Source organism: Muscardinus avellanarius (genome assembly GCF_963383645.1).
Source record: "Muscardinus avellanarius genome assembly, chromosome: 2".
Lineage (NCBI taxonomy): Eukaryota > Metazoa > Chordata > Mammalia > Rodentia > Gliridae > Muscardinus > Muscardinus avellanarius.
The window spans coordinates 3291153-3310086 of NC_137787.1; the positions used below are offsets into that span (position 1 = coordinate 3291153).

The 18934-nt window shown below is 50.6% G+C and overlaps 1 protein-coding gene across 1 annotated transcript in view; it reads right to left on the reverse strand.

Annotated features, from left to right (window-relative positions):
- LRRFIP1 (LRR binding FLII interacting protein 1) overlaps positions 1-18934 on the reverse strand; it is a gene marked incomplete at both ends in the record, with an annotated part of 130754 nt that overhangs the window by 35735 nt on the left and 76085 nt on the right. The window contains 9 exons of the mRNA XM_080688759.1: positions 1264-1329; positions 1422-1494; positions 2211-2220; positions 2437-2488; positions 7735-7794; positions 11106-11144; positions 12825-12875; positions 13410-13454; positions 14908-14955. Of these exons, the coding sequence (XP_080544885.1) occupies positions 1264-1329; positions 1422-1494; positions 2211-2220; positions 2437-2488; positions 7735-7794; positions 11106-11144; positions 12825-12875; positions 13410-13454; positions 14908-14955 (444 nt within the window). The remainder of the gene's footprint in view (positions 1-1263; positions 1330-1421; positions 1495-2210; positions 2221-2436; positions 2489-7734; positions 7795-11105; positions 11145-12824; positions 12876-13409; positions 13455-14907; positions 14956-18934) is intronic.

Genomic DNA, 18934 nt, shown 5'->3' on the forward strand with positions numbered 1-18934 from the left:
TGAGCTTTCTAATGGCCTACAAAAATGTTTAGGGACCTGAAACAGCACTTAATATAGCGGGCTACGCTATATCCAATGATTTATGCAATACATAACTCGGTCATGTTTCAGTATTGGCAAAAATTAAGGTCATGTCGATAAAGTATCAGACTACATATATGCAAAAATTAAGTAAGGAAACTGTAGGTTAGATTGGCTTACTTCATAGGAAATCAGGAATATCCAGAATGGTTGGGGAAACAGCATAGCACAATAAGGGATAAAAACGGATTTAGACAATGAATCAAGTGGCCGGTTAATTTCAGAGGCGACATTATCAAGGCATTTTGGGTAAGTGAGCTGTCATCCTCCACGGGGCCTTGGGCGCGTCTTTATAGACGGTGGAGGAGCCTCGTGCATAGCCCCCACACCACGAGCGCTGACCAGGACTGGCACTCGGTTTCCGCAAGCCTCAGCCGGGCAAGTTGCACTGGCGTGGACTCTGTCTCACCTTTCCATCTTATTACCATCCCCACCCATTCACTAGCAAATATTTATTGTAAAGCTACGACCCCTTTACTGTGGTAGCAGAGACTGTCACTTCAAATCCTTTGAAGAAAGTGGCAGAAAGAACACAAAACAGAGAAAAGGAGGGAAATATATTTAATGTTCTGTGTCCTTAAGTTTGTTCATTGACCTCGGCTATTCAGAGATGAAAATAATATATGACTTGTCAAATTCGCCTTTTCCAGCCGGGCGTGGTGGCGCATGCTTGTAATCCCAGGGCTTAGGAGGCTGAGACAGGAGGATCGCGCAGGTTCGAAGCCAGCCTCAGCTACTTAGTGAGGCTCTCAGCAGCTTAGTGAGACCCTGTTTCCAAATAAAATATAAAATGGGTCTGGGAGTATAGCCCGGAGGTAGAAAAGCCCCTGGGTTCCACGCTCAGTACCCCCCCCCCCACACACACACATCCCCTTTTCTCCTCTGGTTATTTACAGCCCACTTCGGTACTGGTTGGCACCACAGGGAGCCCCAGGGCAGAGAGCAGTGGGACTGGAGGTGCGTCTCCCCTTGACCTCAACACAAACCAGTGAGTTGATGACGTAAAACACCAAGTTTCGTGATTCAACCACCTACTACCTACGGCCTTCGTTACAGTGGGCAGTCGAGAGGGGACAGTGCTTCCTCCCCACGAGGCTCAGCCCCTCCCACGCGCAACCGCACCCCACAGGCAGCCCAGCGGCATGCAGCAGACAGGGACACGGGGACCCAGAGAGCCCTTACAGCATGGGAGCCGCAGGCGCTGCCCCGTCGAGCCCCTCGGAGGCTGCTGTCCTCGAGCGCAGACGCCTGAGACCAAACACACTGTCAGCATGGCGTCCTTCCTTCCCCGGAGAACCCAGAAAACACCGAGAACTAAGCCAAGGAAGAGTGGCACATGCCAGGGACAAGTCCTGCATAACACCATACAGGGAAGGCTCAACGCCACCCTCGCCAGCCCGCAGAGGCCTGGAACTGGGGGGGGGGGGAGAGAGTGGGAAAGGGAGAGGGAGAGGGAGAGGGAGAGGGAGAGAGAGAGAGAGACAGACAGACAGACAGACAGACAGACAGACAGACAGGAGAGAGAGACAGGAGAGAGACAGAGGAGGAAGAGGAGGAGGAGGGGAGGGAAAGAAGGAGGGAGGGAAGGAGGGAGGGAGGGACACAGCCCTGGCTGACGTCACTCTGTGTGCAATTTAATCTCCAACAGGTCATTTAAATCTACGATTCTGAAAGCATTCCGTGTTAAGAAACGTGTTCATGCAAACGTAAAGCCAGCAGATGCTTTGAGCTTCCCCAGTTCTGCCCAGGCATTTTGGATGTCGTCACTTTTTGTTGTTGTTTAAAACAATGACTTATGAGAAGTGACTGTGGAATAAAATCTGATGTTAATTATAGTTTAATGTGCTGAACAGCATATAACTCTTTAAAGTTCTTGTTAGAAAACGGATCATTAGATTACCTTGAAAATCCTATTCTATGTGATGGAAATTCAGCAAGTTATTCACATAGTTACTTTGGATTCCTGCATAGCATAATTACCTGTATTCAAAACTGGAAAATTTCCACAGTGATATAGTAACAAGGACTAGCATCTGCCAAGGTCGCCAAGCTGAAAAAGCCTTATCTTTCCATTCTGCCAACAGGTCAGATGAAGTCGCCCTTGCCCTATTCCTGACCAGTAACCCTACATGAGTCTCCCTACAGACACAGCGGTGTGGCAGTGATCGTCAGCAGTCTGGAGACAGAAAGCCCAGACCTGGTGAGAGGGGACTGATGCACACACACCACAGGCGTGTTCAAGTTCCGGCAGAGGTGCCATCCCCCAGCCATGCAGGAAGCGGGCACCGGGTGGCAGGCATGAGGCAGAGGGTGCATGCGTGGTGGGCGGCGAGGTGCCAGGCCGAGGAAGCTCACGCACCGGGTACCTCCCCGACGGCCGGGCAGCAGCGCTGTACAGGTAGCAGGGCTGGAGGACCAGAGCAAACGGCAGGTTTTAAAGCCTTGAAGCAACAGCAACTATCCTAGGATAAGGCCACCATGAGGGCTGCAGTTGCCATGACAGCCAAGTTACCGAACAATGGATAGAAGAAAAAAGCCAAGGAGGAACCGTCTTTTCAGCCAATTGGATGGACGCAAATTCAAAAATTTACAAGAAAGACAAACAGGAGGTGGCTTTGAACGTTAAGATTGCAGCCTCCGCAGCGTCTTTGAAATAGTACTATCTTCTAGTCATTTCTTTTCAGGAAGCCCCAGAAGAAAGGGTGGGGAACGAGCCGGAATTGTAACGAGGTCAGCAACACCAGCGATAGCAACAAAGCCCTTGGCTCAAAATCCAAGGTTAATTAACAACACTCCGGGGTGGGGTCCTTGATACAGTCGGCCCTCTGCATCCGAGGGCCCCGCATCCTCAGTTCCAATCCGCCAAGGATCCAAACTATTTTTCTTTAAATTCTGTGTGTCGCTGGGTGTGGTGGCACACGCTTGCAATCCCAGCATTTGGGAGGCTGAGGCTGGAGGATCGCGGTTTGCGGACAGCCTCAGCTACTTAGTGAGGCCCTCGGAAACTTAGTGAGACTGTTTCAAAAAATAAAGAATAAAAATAGGGCAGAAGGTGTAGTTCGAAGCTCGAATGCTCCTGGGTTCCATTTCCAGACCCGAAAAAATAAATAAATAAAAAATTCTGTGTGGGCACACATAGGCTTTTGCCGTCGTGGTTCTCTAAGCAGCATAGCACCTCTCTGAGCATCACACTGTAGCTGGCGTTGTAAGCACTCTAGAGCTGAGTTCAAGTGTACAGGAGGGCGTGGCTGGTTACATGTACCTAGTACACCACTTTACACCCGTGGCTTTTGGTTCCCATGCTGGAGCTAAACGCCCTCAGATACTTAGGGGTGACTGTAGGGAAATTTCTACGTGTGAAAAGAGCAGCAGGAATGGTGTGTCTATTCTATCTCGGAAGTGCAGGAATTGTCTTCAGGACACAGGGGAGCTAGCTGTGCCCTGCTGGGCTGCTCAGGGCCAACACTTCAGAAGTCTACTCCCGTCAAGGGGAATCCTAGATGCGATAGTGACACTGTGGTGTGCGGGGACAGCGGGTTCAGACAGCTCCCCGGTACAAGCTTAGCTTCAGGAGCTGGGTCTCATTAGAGGCCCGCAGCACGGGGCCCAGCGAGGGAGGGCGTGGCGGGTGAGGGAGCGCGCCACAGCTGGGGTCAGCGTGCCAGGGAGAGGGCGAATCAACCCCCAAGATATGACGGGCGCTGGGGCTTCTGACCCCGGCCGGGCTTGGGACCAGGCCTGTGTGCTTACAGCGGTAAAGGCCATCGACCCAGACCTGGCCTGAGCAACGCCTCGTGAAAACAGGACACGGGCTCAGGAGCCGAGGAAAGAACCCGGCTCCGCCCACCTCTCCCAGACGAAGCAATCGGACTCTGCACAGAGACCTCCAAATTGCTTCCTGGACACATTTACAAAAGAAAAATATTTTTAAGAAAACAATCTGAAACCCCAAATGGGGAACAATTGCTGGAAATGGAGACAGACTCAGGAGACCAATTTTCGGGGCCTGAGTTTTTGAAAACACACATTTCATAGACCCTGCTTTTCCTAAAGTCAACTTCTCTGTATTAGACCCTAGATGGTCTTAGATACGTTTTTTTTTTTTTTTGCAGTACCGGAGATGGAACCCAAAGGTATTCTACCTCCAAGCTACACCCCCAGCCCTATTTTTTATTCTTTACTTTGAAACCGGGTCTCACTGAGTTGCAGAGGGCCTCACTAAGCAGCTGAGGCTGTCCGCGAACCTTGATCCTCCTGTCTCAGCCTCCCGAATGCTGGGATTACAAGCGTGCGCCACCACACCCGGCTCCTTAGATGCATTTTTTTTTTTAAACTGAAGGAAAAAAGTGAGCAAACTAGTTGAAATAATGGTGAGAGCTTGGCTGCGTCAAGTTCTTGTAGCAGAGGCTGAAAGACCTGCTGCAGGAACAGCATTTAAGCTGCACGCAGGAGGAAGGAGAGGATGGAAGGAGAACAGACCCGGCTTCCGTTCTGGGCAGACAAGGGTCTGTGAGCAGGTCCGCCACCGACAAGCCCGAGGTCGGAGCAGGAGAGTCCCTGAAATCAGAGAAAACGGGCGGGTGGGGAGAAAGGCTCGCATCTTTCTACATCCTGAAGTCACAAGAGCACCGAAAACTCAGACAAGATCACCTTTCACAGCAAACAGCACAGAGCATGCACTTCCGGGCAAGGGAAGGAAAGGCCATCAGAAAGGAGGAGACGGGTGGGACAGTTCACGGACGTATGGGACGCCCTACTTTTTATTCTTTATTTTGAAACAGGGTCTCGCTAAGTTGCAGAGGGCCTAAGTAGCTGAGGCTGGCCGCGAACCACGATCCGATCCTCCTATCTCAACCTCCCAAGTGCTGAGATTAGAAGTGTGCGCCACCATGCCTGGCTTCAAGTTTTATTTTTGTATGTATGTATGTATGTATGTATGTGTGTGTGTGTATGTAGTGGGGATTGAACCTAGAGCTATTCTGCCTTTGAGCTACACCCCAGCTTGATTTTATTTATTTGGAAACTGGGTCTTGCTAGGTTGATGAGTGTCTCCTTAGTTGCTGAGACCGTCCTTGAACCTGGGTCCTCCTCTCTCAGGCTCCCAAGTACTGGGATTACAGGCGTGCACCACTATGCCTGGCTACAGCCAAGTTTTAAATATCTAGTACCATCTACTTGAGGGCAACTATCTTGGCTTGAGGAATACAGTTTTCTGGATGACTAAGTGCTCTCTCTCTCAATAACAGAAGTTCAGTGCTGGCCGCTCAGTTTCTAGTTAAGTCAACTCACAGGAGGGCCTGCAGCTCAGAGCGCGGGGTGGGTGGTTGCTATGTTATTCTTATAGGGGCTGGGGGCAGCAGGAGGAGTCTGGAGAGTGGGCAGGTGAGTCCTGGGTGCGGGAGCTGCCCGCGCTGGAGTGAGGTAGATGAACAGGCAGAGGAGAGGAAGGACCAGCGCTTACACTCTGTGGCAGAGGAAGCAGCCTGGAGGGAAATGGGGTTCCAGCTGTGTCTTCAGGGAGCGTTTAATGAGGTCAGAGACCACGTGGGAAACAGAGCTGGCAATTTCTGACTTTTTTCTCATCTGATTGCAGAGCGAGCAGGTGTCGGGGTCCCCGTGTCTACGGAACGGCACAGACACTGCCCGGCGCCTGCCCCGGGGTTCCCCCGGGGGTTCCTCGTGCTCAGAGCTCAGAGCTCCATTCTGCTCCCACAGTACAGATCCTACACCGCTCACCTGGCTCTACCTGGCCGGCGCTACAGAGTCCTTCTAAATCTCCTTTTCCTGGTCTAGCCTTTACGGCTCACATCGTCCGCGATGGCGCTTCCTGGAGAAGCAGGTAGTGATCTGCCTGTTTTACTCCCCACCACCGGCCCGCCCGCCCAGGGCCCGGCAGCAGGGCCCAGCTTGCCTCTTCTGTTCTGGCAGTAATGCCCCAGCGCTCAAGGCTTCCTGGCTGTCGGTGTTTTCTGATCAAGTTCCCTAACTTTGCTGAGTGAACCTGAGCCCTCTCCAGGAGACAGACGCCTCAGCTTGTGGGCACTTTGGGAACCAGGAACTGCGTCTGTCAGCGTGACCTGCACCGCCGTGGGTTTCCATTCCGAATCGACTCCACCCCTGAGGCACTGCGCCCTGCAGCGTAGCTACGTTCAGCACCTGTCCAGGGGAGAATGCCAGGGCACGCCTCTTATTTTTTCCTTTGGATGAATTTTAACCAAAAACAGTGAAAAATACTATAAAAACACTTTCTTTCGTGGTAGGCCTCAGAGCACCTCGATGCCCACCCAGACGCAGGCCAGTGGAGCCAGTCTGAAGGCAGTACCTCACAGTACTGCTCCTTAAACGCTTAGTGGGACATCCACGCAAACGGGAATTCGTGGACGAGGTCTAGACAGGGATAGGGGAGGTGATCACACACACACGACTGCATGCGACAAAACCTGGGACTTGGAAGAAGAGATGCAAAGAGTGTCATGGAAACCAACCAACTTCTTGTCCCTGGATGAAGGTAAGGTGGAGAATCTGCCGTCGCCGCTGGACCTGGAGTTCTGAGCACCAAGCAGAGGGCCGTTTTACGTGATGAGCTCTCGCCTACTATCCCAAACATGACCCGCCCATCCTCTAGGATAAAATCACCAAGCCAGCATGGGCACCCCAGGAATGCCGACTTATCCTAAGAAGGGGCACTCAACCGGCACGGCGGAAACTCCCGGCGGGCGCCCCGGGAAGCCGCGCCTGTTGGTATCACGGGCTCACAGTGGGTGGCGGGCACATCTCTCATTAGGACCTTCCGAGTCCCAGCAGAGGCCACAGCCTCCAAGGCTGAACTGCGTATCTTCTCGGGTAGCTGAAGTTCTATTTACTGCACAAACGCCACCTTTCTTCAGCCCAGCTGAGAGCTCCAGCTGAACCCAGGAGGCAGGGGAGCCTGGGAGGAGCCGCTCCCGCCCTCCAGCTGAGACCCGCCCTCCACGGGAGCGTGTTCTCATGATGGTGAGCGGACACTTTATTTATTTTTACTTTTTTTGAGGAACTGGGGGTTGAACCCCGGGGCATTCTACCTTCAAGCTATACCCCCAGCCCTATTTTTATTCTTTATTTTGAAACAGGGTCTCACTGAGTGGCAGAGGGTCTCAGTAAGTAGCTGAGGCTGGCCGCGAACCTGAAATCCTCCTGTCTCAGCCTCCCAAGTACTGGGATTACAAGTGTGTGCCAACATGCCTGGCTTTCTATTTGGGGTCTTGAAAATTAGACGCCCGGTCCAATTTTATTCTTTATTTTGGAACAGGGTCTCACTAAATTGCTACGGCTGACCTCCAACCCGTGATCCTCCTGTCTCAGCCTCCCAGTACTGGAAAAATTACAGATGTGTGCCACTGCGCCAGTTAATTCTAGATATTTTTAAATTTAAGAGATTTACCAATATCAACTTCTTACATTAATACCTAGAATGTTAGTCATCCTAATTGTTTGAATAATAACATTTGGAGAGTGTTTACGTGTTGGAAAACATTTATCTGATTCTCTCATGTGCTAGGGAAAAAAGAGACACTATGATTATAATATAAAAAAGAGGTTAAATTTAGTGATACATTTTGGAAGTGTTGAAGCAACCTGTTAGAGTTTTGTGCCACACAAGGCGACTATACTAACCCTGCCGGTTCTTCTACTCAGAGACTGGGATCCATATAATTCTCCATCAAAACCATTAGTCTGTTTCAGTGAAGAGAAGAGAAAAATCGATATCAGCATATAAAGGGAGACAAGGGACAGATCAGCAAGGAGGAGTCAGTGCGGCGGACCTGAGTTTTCTTGGTGGAGGGTGAGTGTGAGTCCAGGACAGGGTAATGCCAGCAGCCCAGACCCCTCCCTGCCTCTTGCCCCGGCCGGAGGACACAGCACCATCAAGCTAATCCAGTGGGCAGGGGCCATGTCACATGCTCCATGGAGCGAGGGGCACGGCCTGCTGTGGCCACTTGCCCTGCCATGAGTTAAGAATGCTGGCTGCCAGGCCCGGGTGACCAGCTTGAGTCAATTAGATTTCCAGTCTTGGTTCAGGATAAGTCCTGGAAAATTCCAGCTCAATATAAAGCATATTTCTAAGATTCAGAAATAGTGTCTAGTCCATCTATGATTGAGTGCAAATGTTCATGATGGTAAAATGTTTATTGTAGGGTACATCCTTTCTCTCTCTCTCTCTCTCTCTCTCTCTCTCTCAATACATATATGTGTTATTTATTTATTTACTTATTTTTTTGTAGTACTGGGATTGAACCCAGTCTACCTTTGAGCTATAACCCCAGCGTTATATTTTTATTCTTTTTTTTTTTTCCCCCGGTACTGGGGATGGAACCCAGAGGCATTCTACCTCCGAGCTACACTCCCTGCCCTATTTTTTTTTTAAATTCTTTATTTGAAACAGGGTCTCACTGAGTTGCAGAGGGCCTCACTAAGTAGTTAAGGCTGTCTGCAAACCGCGATCCTCCTGTCTCAGCCTCCCGAATGCTGGGATGACAAGTGTGCGCCACCAGGCCCGGCTCGATGTATTACTTTTTCATTCAAGTCTTCCTACTTTATTTTTTAAAAATGAAATCTGAGGACACACTTAGTGATTTCTTAATTTGTTCACCAAGAGATAAAAAAAGAGGAGAGAGAACAGGTGTGCTTCCTGTTGCCCGGCTCCTCCTCCTCCCTAGACCCCGCCAGAGCTGGGGCTTTCTACAACACGCTCATCCATCGACGAGGAAGCTTCTCTTGATTTAAGGGCTGCCAAGCAGCAGAGACAAAACTGGCTCCAGACACAGAAAGAGGAGGCGCAGTCTACACATGTGATGAAGATGGCCGGAGAGGCCGTCGCCAGGGCACACGGCCTGGGTTTCCAGCGGAAGCCCTTTCATGCGACTTCAGGCAAGTCATTGAATCTGCTGGCACGCCTCTTTCCTCAGCTTCCCGAGCCCAGGGCGGGGATTACGTGAGAATAAAGCAAGTGGTATCCCGAGGCCGGGCGTGGGGGCGCGCTTGTAACCCCAGCATCTGGGAGGCCCAAACAGGGGGACCGCGGTTTGTGGACAGACTCAGCTACTACTTAGTGAGGCCCTCTGAAACTCACTGAGACCCTGTTTCAAAATAAATAATAAAAAATAAGGCTGGGGTGTAGCTTGGACGTAGAATGCCCCTGGGTTCCATCCCCAGTACTGAAGAAAGAAAAAAAAAGGGGAAAAACTGAGTATCCTGGGAGCCAGCACAGTGGCCCCGTGAGGCGTGTGCTGACGGGCGGACAGCAGAGGGTGGCCGGCATGCGGGACGCACTGGGCGCGGGTCCTCACTCAGGCTGCAGCAGGGCTGTTAAGCACACACTGAAGTCATGACGTTAACACAGAATAAGGAAGTGAGCTTTCCAGATTATAAACCTAGATCCACAAAACCTTGACTCTAAAACTATACATCTAAGCCGGGCGTGGTGGCGCACGCTTGTAATCCCCGTGCTTGGGAGGCTGAGACAGAAGGATCGCACAGGTTCGAAGCCAGCCTCAGCTACTTGGTGAGGCTCTCAGCAACTTAGTGAGACCCTGTTTCCAAATAAAATATAAAGTGGGTCTGGGAGTATAGCCCAGAAGTAGAAAGCCTCTGGGTTCCACCCCCAGTACCACCAAAAAAAAAAAAAAAAAAAAAAAAAACTATACATCTACTTTTGCCACAAGTCAAAACAGGAATCCATTTGTAGTTCCTAATTGAAACAAACTAGCATGTAGAAGTACATCAACATTAAATTTGAAGGCTCTATGAATGGTATTAAAATATTTCTGAAATAAATGTAACGGGAGAAACCTTTGGGACCGGCAGAAATGTTATTCTCCCTAATTTCCTTTAATCTTCACTGGGCAGATTATATGATACAGAAAGTCATGTCAAGGACTTCTATATTTTCAACCACGATTTATTCCTTGCTATGTCTTTTTCTGTGTGTGTGTGTGTGTGTGTGTGTGTGTGTGTGTGTGTGTTACTAGGGATGGAACCCAAAAGACTGACACTGAAAACCAGAATCCAGACATGTCCCTGGCCATTGCTAGCGTATATGGTCACCGGTCAAGGACTAGCCCCTTAACCAGACCTACTGTGAGCTAACATCACAGGAGCTCTCGCCTCCCCGCGCGTGGCAGGCGCTCTGTGGAGGGCGCTCTGGGTCCAGCTGCGCCTCGCGCTCCCGTGAGGCTGGCCTATCACTTATGCACAAAAATCATTTTTAAAACTACGAATTTGCCATGTAATTTTCAAGTGAAGTGGTAATAAATGGATCATAAAAGGCTTTGAGGTAAAGCCCTGAGGCGATTCCTGCGGAATATGTGACCTTTCGTGACCTTTCTACCAAATCACCTGAGGCTGGGCTGGGCTTCTTTGTGAAGTTTTTTTCTTGTAACCATTCAAGTTGACAGGTTTTTCAGAAAGCAAAAGACACAAAAACTCTCCTAAACAGACCTAAGAATCGTAATTGCCAAGTTTAAACCAAAGCCTTTGTTTTTGTTACTGGAGCTGGGTCTATTCTCAGAGAGTATTTTCTGGCAGAAGCGCAGCTGGTACATTTAGTTTGAATGGCTACAGATTAGAAAATAGTATTTTTTTAAATTAGGTAAAATGGCCTTAGATTTAGTCTTTTATCGGGAATTTCGAGGCTTCAGGGATTCCTGATGATGTGTTTCTTGACAGCAAGAGATTACCCATTTGATCCTGGTACACACAACTGCTAGCAGCCCACGTCAAAGAGCCAGCTCTCAAAACCCATCCTGTGAGAGTGTATCCACGTGCCCCCGGCTGGGCTCCAGGGCCATTTATGAGGACCAGGAGGCCCCGGAAGGAAGACTGCTCCCACGGGGGTGACCTTCCCCCTCCCCTCAGAGTCCCCAGGTTGGTGGGTGGACACAGACATGCTGGGCTTTTTGGAAAAGCACCCTTGAGATTAGTACAAACACTCTTATCAGGTGCCACACAGTTAGGATCACACAGCAAATTTGATCTGACCAGCTTACCCAGGCGTAGGGACCCCCGTACTCCAGGTCAGGCTGCGACTGTCAGAGGGAGAGAGAAAGAAGACAACAGAGAGGAGAGCCCAGAACAAGTTACGAAGCAGAGCAGACAGAAGGGCACAGAGCAGGCGATCTGTAAATCAGCGCGGACACCTTTATCATGACCTCTAGGATCTACACACACTTAAAAGAGAATTACGTTAGAATGGTAGCTACCATCACATCCAGAATCATCAGCCTTCCGTGACAATGGGTCCTCACTCACGAAATGTGAGCAGTTTAAGCGAACCTACTTCCTCCTTTACATAACACATCCGGATTGAACCACAGAAAGTTAGCAGACGTGTCACGGCTGCTTTTAAAGAAGGGAAAGTTAGCTTATAATATTCAAAATCGAGGTTTCCTGAGGGGACCGCCTGCATGCAGCAGGACGCAGCGTTCCCTGGTCTTTGCTGGGGCTAGCCACCTTGCCAGCTGTAGGTAGAAAGCCTGTGTGTTAGAAGCTGAGAAATAAAACATAGGGTCTTATACTGGAACCTTAAAATAAAGATTTCAGAACGTGACCATGAACCCAGCACACAGGCTCCTGCGTGGCAACAGCAGGGACCCGGCTCCTTTGGGCAGGGCCCCCGGGCTGCCTTGCGCTGTTGGGCGGTACCACCCCAAGGAAGCCACTCCGGGGCGCCCTGCGTGTGTGTCGGAGGGACCGCGAAGCAGGTGGTGCTGTGTGGTAAAGGCCGGGCCACCCCAGCAGGGAGTGCCAAGCAGTGAGGTGGTGCCTTCCGGCTTCACAGGGGCCTTTGACCGTCCAGCAGAGCGTCTGTCTGCGAGGACAGGACGGGGGCAGGGGAGGATAAACAGCAGGCGGAGGGCACGCCCCCTCGACCGCACTCAGCCAAGTCACACCCGCTCAGTGCCACACTGGCCGAACTGTCACCGGACAGAAAGCAAGCCTTTGGCCACGCAGGCCCTTCGCAAAATGGAGCAGCTGCCGGGGAGCTGGTGCTTAGCAGTAGGGACGTGCGGTTCAACCCCGGAGTAAACCAAACCGACGTGCTCAGGTTAGCTGAGTTAAAACATGAAGTAAAACACAATCTCTCTACTTCCTGTCCAGAGCACAGTTTTTTTTCCCCAAGAATAATAATGAAGGGTTTTGGAATGCTAAGGAAAAATACAGGTTAGTGTTCACTAACCAAGGAGTTGTCAGTGATGACGCGTTCTGATAAAAGGCCAGGTCCTGGAGGCACACAGGCGCTAGCCCCTTCTCACCAGCCAGCCTCCAGCCGCTATGGAGAACCGGCGCTGATGACGGTTACTTCAGCCTAGACTGCTTTAGCTTGAGACCCCCACCTCACTGGGGAGCACGGTGGCTGGGCACCCAGGCTTGCTGGAGGGCAGAAGGCGCCCTCACTCTCCCGAGGGAACACCGACCATGCTGAGACAGTCGTTAGCAAGGCTGGCAGTTTGGGACGTGTAAAAATGTTAAATAATGATGGGGTCCACTCCGGAGAGGCACACAGCAACCAAGGTGCCTGTGCACGTTAACAAGTCTCCGCACACGTGGAGGCGCTCCATCCATCGGAGCTTCAAGAAGTACCGTGTCAGTTAGACATCGACTGCCAGCCCACAGGGATGACGGACGAGGGACGGATTGCAGGGACAGAGAAGCAAAGGAGGCCGGCCACACGCGGTGCCATGCAGGGTGGTCATCCGAATACTGACCCTCAGGCTGCCTCGGCTGCCCACTGACATGCGCTCATCTTCATCCGAGGCCTGGCGAGAGGAAGGGTGAGAATCAGCGAGAGCGATGAGGGCAGCCACGTGAACCGAGGCTCGGGAGTCCCAGGGATGAAAGGAGCGGGCGGCCCGCCGCTGCCCAAGAGCCCAGGGGACGCAAGCTGGGTCCTCGTGAACGGGCTCTGGGCACCTCGCTTGCTCAGGACCACTTAAGGATAACATGAATTTAAATGAGCTTGATTAAAGTGGCATTATTTACATCACAGGTGACTTATAGACAAGGTGTAAATATGCCTCCGTGGTGCTACTGTGAAAAGCATTCATCCATTGTCGGTGGCAAAGCAAAGTACTAACAATGGCACGAGGGCATCAAAACTCAAAGGCTTTCCAAAGTGCCCCCCCTCGGCCAAGCTGAGGTCAGATGACGAAGGCTGCGCTCAGTCTTTTTTCAGGGAGTCATGTCATTATTAGTATGTTTCTTTCCATAAGCATCATCTATAGTAGAGCCACTAAAAGGTCAAATTAGACTTCTATCACAACGCCCAGGTAGAGAACAGACTCAGTACTGACCGACGTGTTTCTTCGTGATCTACGATAGCAGCGCTCGCTGTCTTCCTACCGGAGCAACGGAGGAGAGAGACAGGGGGTTAGAGAGGCGCAGGAGGCCCGCCGACAGCCCAGACACGGCGGCCCAATGCATCCTTTCTGATCGAAACGTCAAGTAAATATTTTGTTTGCTTTCATTTAAAGGCTTCAACGAAGCCACTAGGGAAAATGCTTTCTCTAAGGAGAGGGTCTTACGTAATCAGACAATGGGGTTATTTCATTCTGACTTTGAAACTGAGCTTTGGGGCAGAAGCTAGGTCTTAATTTCTTCCAAACTCTGTACTCTGGTCCATTTCATTAAGCCTAACTTTCCCCTGACACTTAGAACCTGACTCTCATTCAGGAATCAGAGGATAAGTCATTTACACATGCCCACACGCACCAAAAAGGAAGTTGCCCTCTTTGTTTTGGGGATTCTAAGGCAAGCATGGTTTTTCATACTTGGAAATCTCTGCAGTTGAGTACGTCTTATAATCAGAGTTGCTCACAACTATAATTAGATTTTTTTTCTCAGTAGTATATAAAACAGTAACACATCTTTTCACTGTCTTAACATTTGATTAAAATACACCGCCAGTGTGAAATACGTTGAAATGATGGCTGACACAGGCTGAATACAGTCTTTTTTCCAGCAGAGGAAGTCGTATGCTCTTGTAGTGCCAGCGAGAGCTCTTTATCCTCTATTATCAAATAATCTCGCATTTCTCCTGGATTGCATTACACATAACAAACCCTGGACCGGGCACTTCCGTCTTGGCTAGGTTCTTTGATACTTGAAACAGGTGCAGGGTTCTGGGGCCAGCAATGGGCCAGGAAGGCCAGGTGGATTCAGGAGAGGACACAGCCTCAGTCTGGGAAGAGCGGAGGGCACGGCCTGTGGCCTCCCAGAGCCTCCCAGCTGGCCGTCAGCTAGCCTGGGGGGACAGAGGGCTGTTCTAGCTTTCTTAACAAGGCTGGTGGTTGCAGGGGCTTGGCAGATGAGAAAGAGGGCCCAGCTGGAGGGCACATGAAGGCTGGCATGGGGGTGCCAGGGCAGATGGCTGTCATAGGGGAGCCCAGGGACCCTCTGGGTTCTAGGCAAAACCTAGGGAGACTGGATGGGAATTCGATGGTAATGGGAATTCTCTGGAAAGGTCTTGTGCCAGGGGCACATGCCCAGCCTGAGTCCCTCCTGGAGAATCCTCTGCCCCGAGAACCTGGGAAGGCCATGTGGAGGAACCGAGCTAACCCCACAGGCGCTAGTAGTCAGCTGCTCCAGAGCAGACAGGACACAGACGCCCAGCAGTGTGTTTCTAAGCAGGCTGCACTTGGGGCTGTAAACAAACCCAGCCCGGATGCAGAAATGCCCGGAAAAAACCCTCCCAGGATGTAATTAGGATGCAATGAGACTCTATCTACAGAAATAACTACGTGAGAATTAAATTATCAACAATTAAGTCTTAAAGTTAGATTCGAGGCCTACCATCCACTGCTCGATGTCACCCCATTTTGTGTCCAGCCCATAATATTTCTACAGAAAGAAAGGAAAAAAAATTAGGCAAGAAGGGAACAGGTAAGAGCTTAGGAAACTGGTCTGACATGCGTTTCCCAGCGGCCCAGAGCCACACCCTGAAGCCACCGCCAGTGCCAGAAGGTCACAGCACACAGGGTCTGGGAGGAGGCTGCCGCCCAAGCAGGGGTGAGCTGTGAATGCTGTCCCTGCAGGCCCCCAGCAGCCCAGGGCAAAGCCCCCAGGCAGGGGCAGCCTCCAGAGAAACCGAGGAGGGAAGCGCCCGCCCAGCACTGCCAGCCCCCCCACCCCTTGAGCCTCCCAAGCCGCTCATGCCTCAGACAAAGGCTGAAGAGCCAGGCATGGGTGAGAAGGGCTGTGGGCCACCATATGCGGCTGCTCCAGGAAGAGGAACCCAGAGCAAATGGTGTGTGTGTGTGTGTGTGTGTGTGTGTGTGTGTGTTGTGTGTGTGTGTGTGTTGTGTGTGTGTGTGTGTGTGTGTGTGTGTGTGTGTGTGTGTGTGTGGTGTAGGGGTAGACCTCTGTGCTGACTCCGGATTCCTGGTCCACACATTCCAGCTGCCGACATCTGTGCTGAATGCAGGCCCATGAGGACTCCCATCCCCTGCATGTCCTTATAGCCTGTTATGGATGCAAAGATGCCAGCCTGGTGCCCACGGGGGAGGTCTCTGTGCAAGGACCTGCCAGTTATGTTTGGGGTTCACTGTAGCTAACAGCTAAACCACTGTGGTCACAGTCAGACTTGCAAAAGCAGGTTCAGGGCTGGATGTGGTGGTGCATGCCTGTAATCCCAGTACTTGGGAGGCTGGGACAGGAAGATCTCAGGTTGGCGGCCAGCCTCAGCAACTTAGTGAGGCCCTCTACTTCAAAATAAAATAGGTCTAGAGGTGTCGCCCAGAGGTAGAAGGCCCCTGGATTTCTTCCCCAGTACCACAAAAAAAGGAAAAGAAAAAGAGGTTCAGAAGGGGTGTTACTGTCACTAACTACAGTGTCCCCCAAGTCTGGTGGGAATTGGGGCTCTTGTCTCCAATCACGGGGTCTGGCTCCTCTCTCTGCTTTCCCCTCCACTTCCAATATGAAAATCAAGAATCAGTTGATGAAACCTCTACATCATCTAACATAGATGTGAGTTTTCTTTTGACACATTATCATCTTATGATCAGAAGAGTGGACGCTAGATGTACGTACAAGGTCACATTTGAAATGATTTGCAGTTTCTAAAACATGCCGCTGCTGGGTTTGGCTGTGAAGGGGCCAGACTTGAGACATGGCCCTCGGACCTCCTCACTCCTGTCTCTAGAGGGGTGCTGCGAAGAGCTCAGCAATGCCTTTAAAAAGGCAGCAGTGCCAAACTCTGATGCCAAGGCCACCGAGCCGCAGCTTTCTCTGCAGGTTACTGCTTCAGAAAATAACCTCAGAAAGGAAAGGAGAGCAAGTGTTTCTCAAAGTCATGTTTCTTGGTTGGGTTTCTGTGGTAGTAGGGGTTGAACCCAGGGGCATTCTGCCAAGCTACACCCTCAGCCCTATTTTATTTTTATTTTTGGAATGGGGTCTCACTAGGTAGATGAGTGTCCCACTACTTGCTGAAGTCGTCCTCAGACCTGCCACCCTCCTGTCTCAGCCTCTCATCAGTCATGTTTCAAGTTCATGTTTCAAGTTCAGTTCAGTTCATACATCTGCTTAGAGTTCTTTTGCATTCAGTTAATGTCCGTCCCACCTTTATTGCCAGCTTCCAGATTTTTTACACACTAAATGTGGTGCCTTCACTCCTCTGATAGCTTGATTTCCTTTCCTATTTTAATTCCAAAGACAGAAGGGAAATATCCTTAAAAAAAACAGGGAAACCTATATAAATTCATAATAAAGTAATTTAAATATCAAAAGAAGCTCATATAACCAGTTTACCTTTTTGTGTGTGTGTGTGGTACTGGGGATTCTACCTCTGAGCTACACCCCCAGCCCTATTTTTATTCTTTATTTTGAAACAGGGTCTCACTGAGTTGCAAAGGGCCTCACAAGTAGCTGAGGCTGGCTGCGAACCGCGATCCTCCTGTCTCAGCCTCCCAATGCTGGGATTATAAGCGTGTGCTACCGCCCGGCTGTGTTTTTGTGTTCTTCTTGCCCAACTCTACACTTATATCAATACTACACCCTACACACTGCTCCTTTAATGGTGAGAATGACCCAAGTCTTCAGCTAGCTGGTGGGTGGCGCTGGCCCTGGAGACAGCAGGTGTGAAGGAGGGAGGTTCTGATGGGAGGAACACTGGCCAGAAAGGCTCAATGTAAAAAGGAGCCCTGAGTCACGCAGGGAAGCGGGCGCCAGCCCAGGGGAAGCAGCTCAGATTCAAGAGGAACCTCCCGCCCAGCAGCCAGCGGCCGCTGTGGGACACAGGTCATCTAAAACAGCATCTGTCCCTGCCCCGCCCCGCTGACTTCCGGGATCCCTTCCTCTCCAGGTTCCCCTCTGGCAACGCCCTCAGGTGGATCCCAGGTGTGATGGGAGCTGGGAACCCTGGGTGTGTGGGGACCCGGCGCAGACCCGTCCTGGGTCCTCACCTTCGACCTGTGGGTTTCCGGCCAGGACTCCTGGGGTGACTGGAGCTCAGGCTTCAACTCTATCTCAGTACTTGGGGACCTGGGGTCCCGCCCTCTTTGGGAGCACAGGTGGGCAGGGCGGGGCAGGACAGGAAGGCGACCGAGAACTGCTGTGAGCACAGGAATCTAACACAGAGAGTGGATCTGACGTGTTTATGGGGTGGGTCCTTGCACTCTAACCTCTGAATTGTAGTGACCCTACGTGCATTTTCTTAGCTTCTCTAAGAGAAACATACAGTCATTCTTCTTTATCTGGAGACTAAATGGATTTACAGTAAGAGACTACGGCAGATGCTGTAAATAACAAACTAAAGGCATTTGGGGACGGCGCGCTGAGCATCCATCCTGAGTGTCCTCCAGCCAGCCAGTCCTCGGTCGCTGCTGCCGCACTCGAATCGCCGCACGGCTGGAGGGCTGGCTCTTTATTTTCCGCGCCTGGCCTGTTCACGTGCTTGCCTCACACCTTAGCTGCTGCCACAAAAAACCAGGGGCAGAGAGGGCATCCGTCTAGGACTCTGAACACGGGCTGAAGACAGGCTTATTTTAAACTGGTGAATTTGATCCTTATAGCCTCATATTTTTTAATTCAGTTTTTTGGGGGTACTGAAAATTAAACCCAGGGATATTTTACTTCCATTTAGTCCCCAACCCCTTTCTTAACATTTTTTTTTTTTTACCTTGAAGCAGGGTCTCACTGTTACTAAGGGTCTCTTTAAGTTGCTAAGGCTGGCCTCAAATCTGTAATCCTGTCTCAGTCTCCCAAGTACTGAGTGAGATGTGTGTGATACCACATCCCGTAAATACATTTTGATGGGAGGGTACTGGTGACTACAGAACCCAGGGGTGTTCTACCTCAGAGCTACCTCCAGCCCTTTTTTAGTTTTTATTTTGAAACAAGGTCTCACTAAGTTGCCAAGGGTCTCAGTAAGCTGCTAAGGCTGGCCTCAAACCTGCAGTTCTCCTGTCCCAGTCTCCCAAGTACTGGGATTAGAGGTGCGCTTCACTAGCCCCTTAATATCCATGATTTTTTTTTTTTTAAACTGGAGATGGAACCCAGGGGCATTCATTCTACCTCTAAGTTATACCCCCAACCCTATTTTTTTTAATTCTTTATTTGGAAACAGGGTCTCACTAAGTTGCAGAGGGCCTCACCAAATAGCTGGGGCTGGCCATGAACCTGTGATCCTCCTGTCTCAGCCTCCCACGTATTGGGATTACAAGCATATGCCACCATACAGGGCTTGCTAACAATCTCTTAATGTGTAGTAATTTGCAATAATGTTATCTGGAAAGATAATCCATATGATTTCAAAAGTTTTTCAAATTTTGAAACTGTGTTTTGAGTTAGAGTGCATTTGTTTTTCCTAAAAAGACAATTGTCT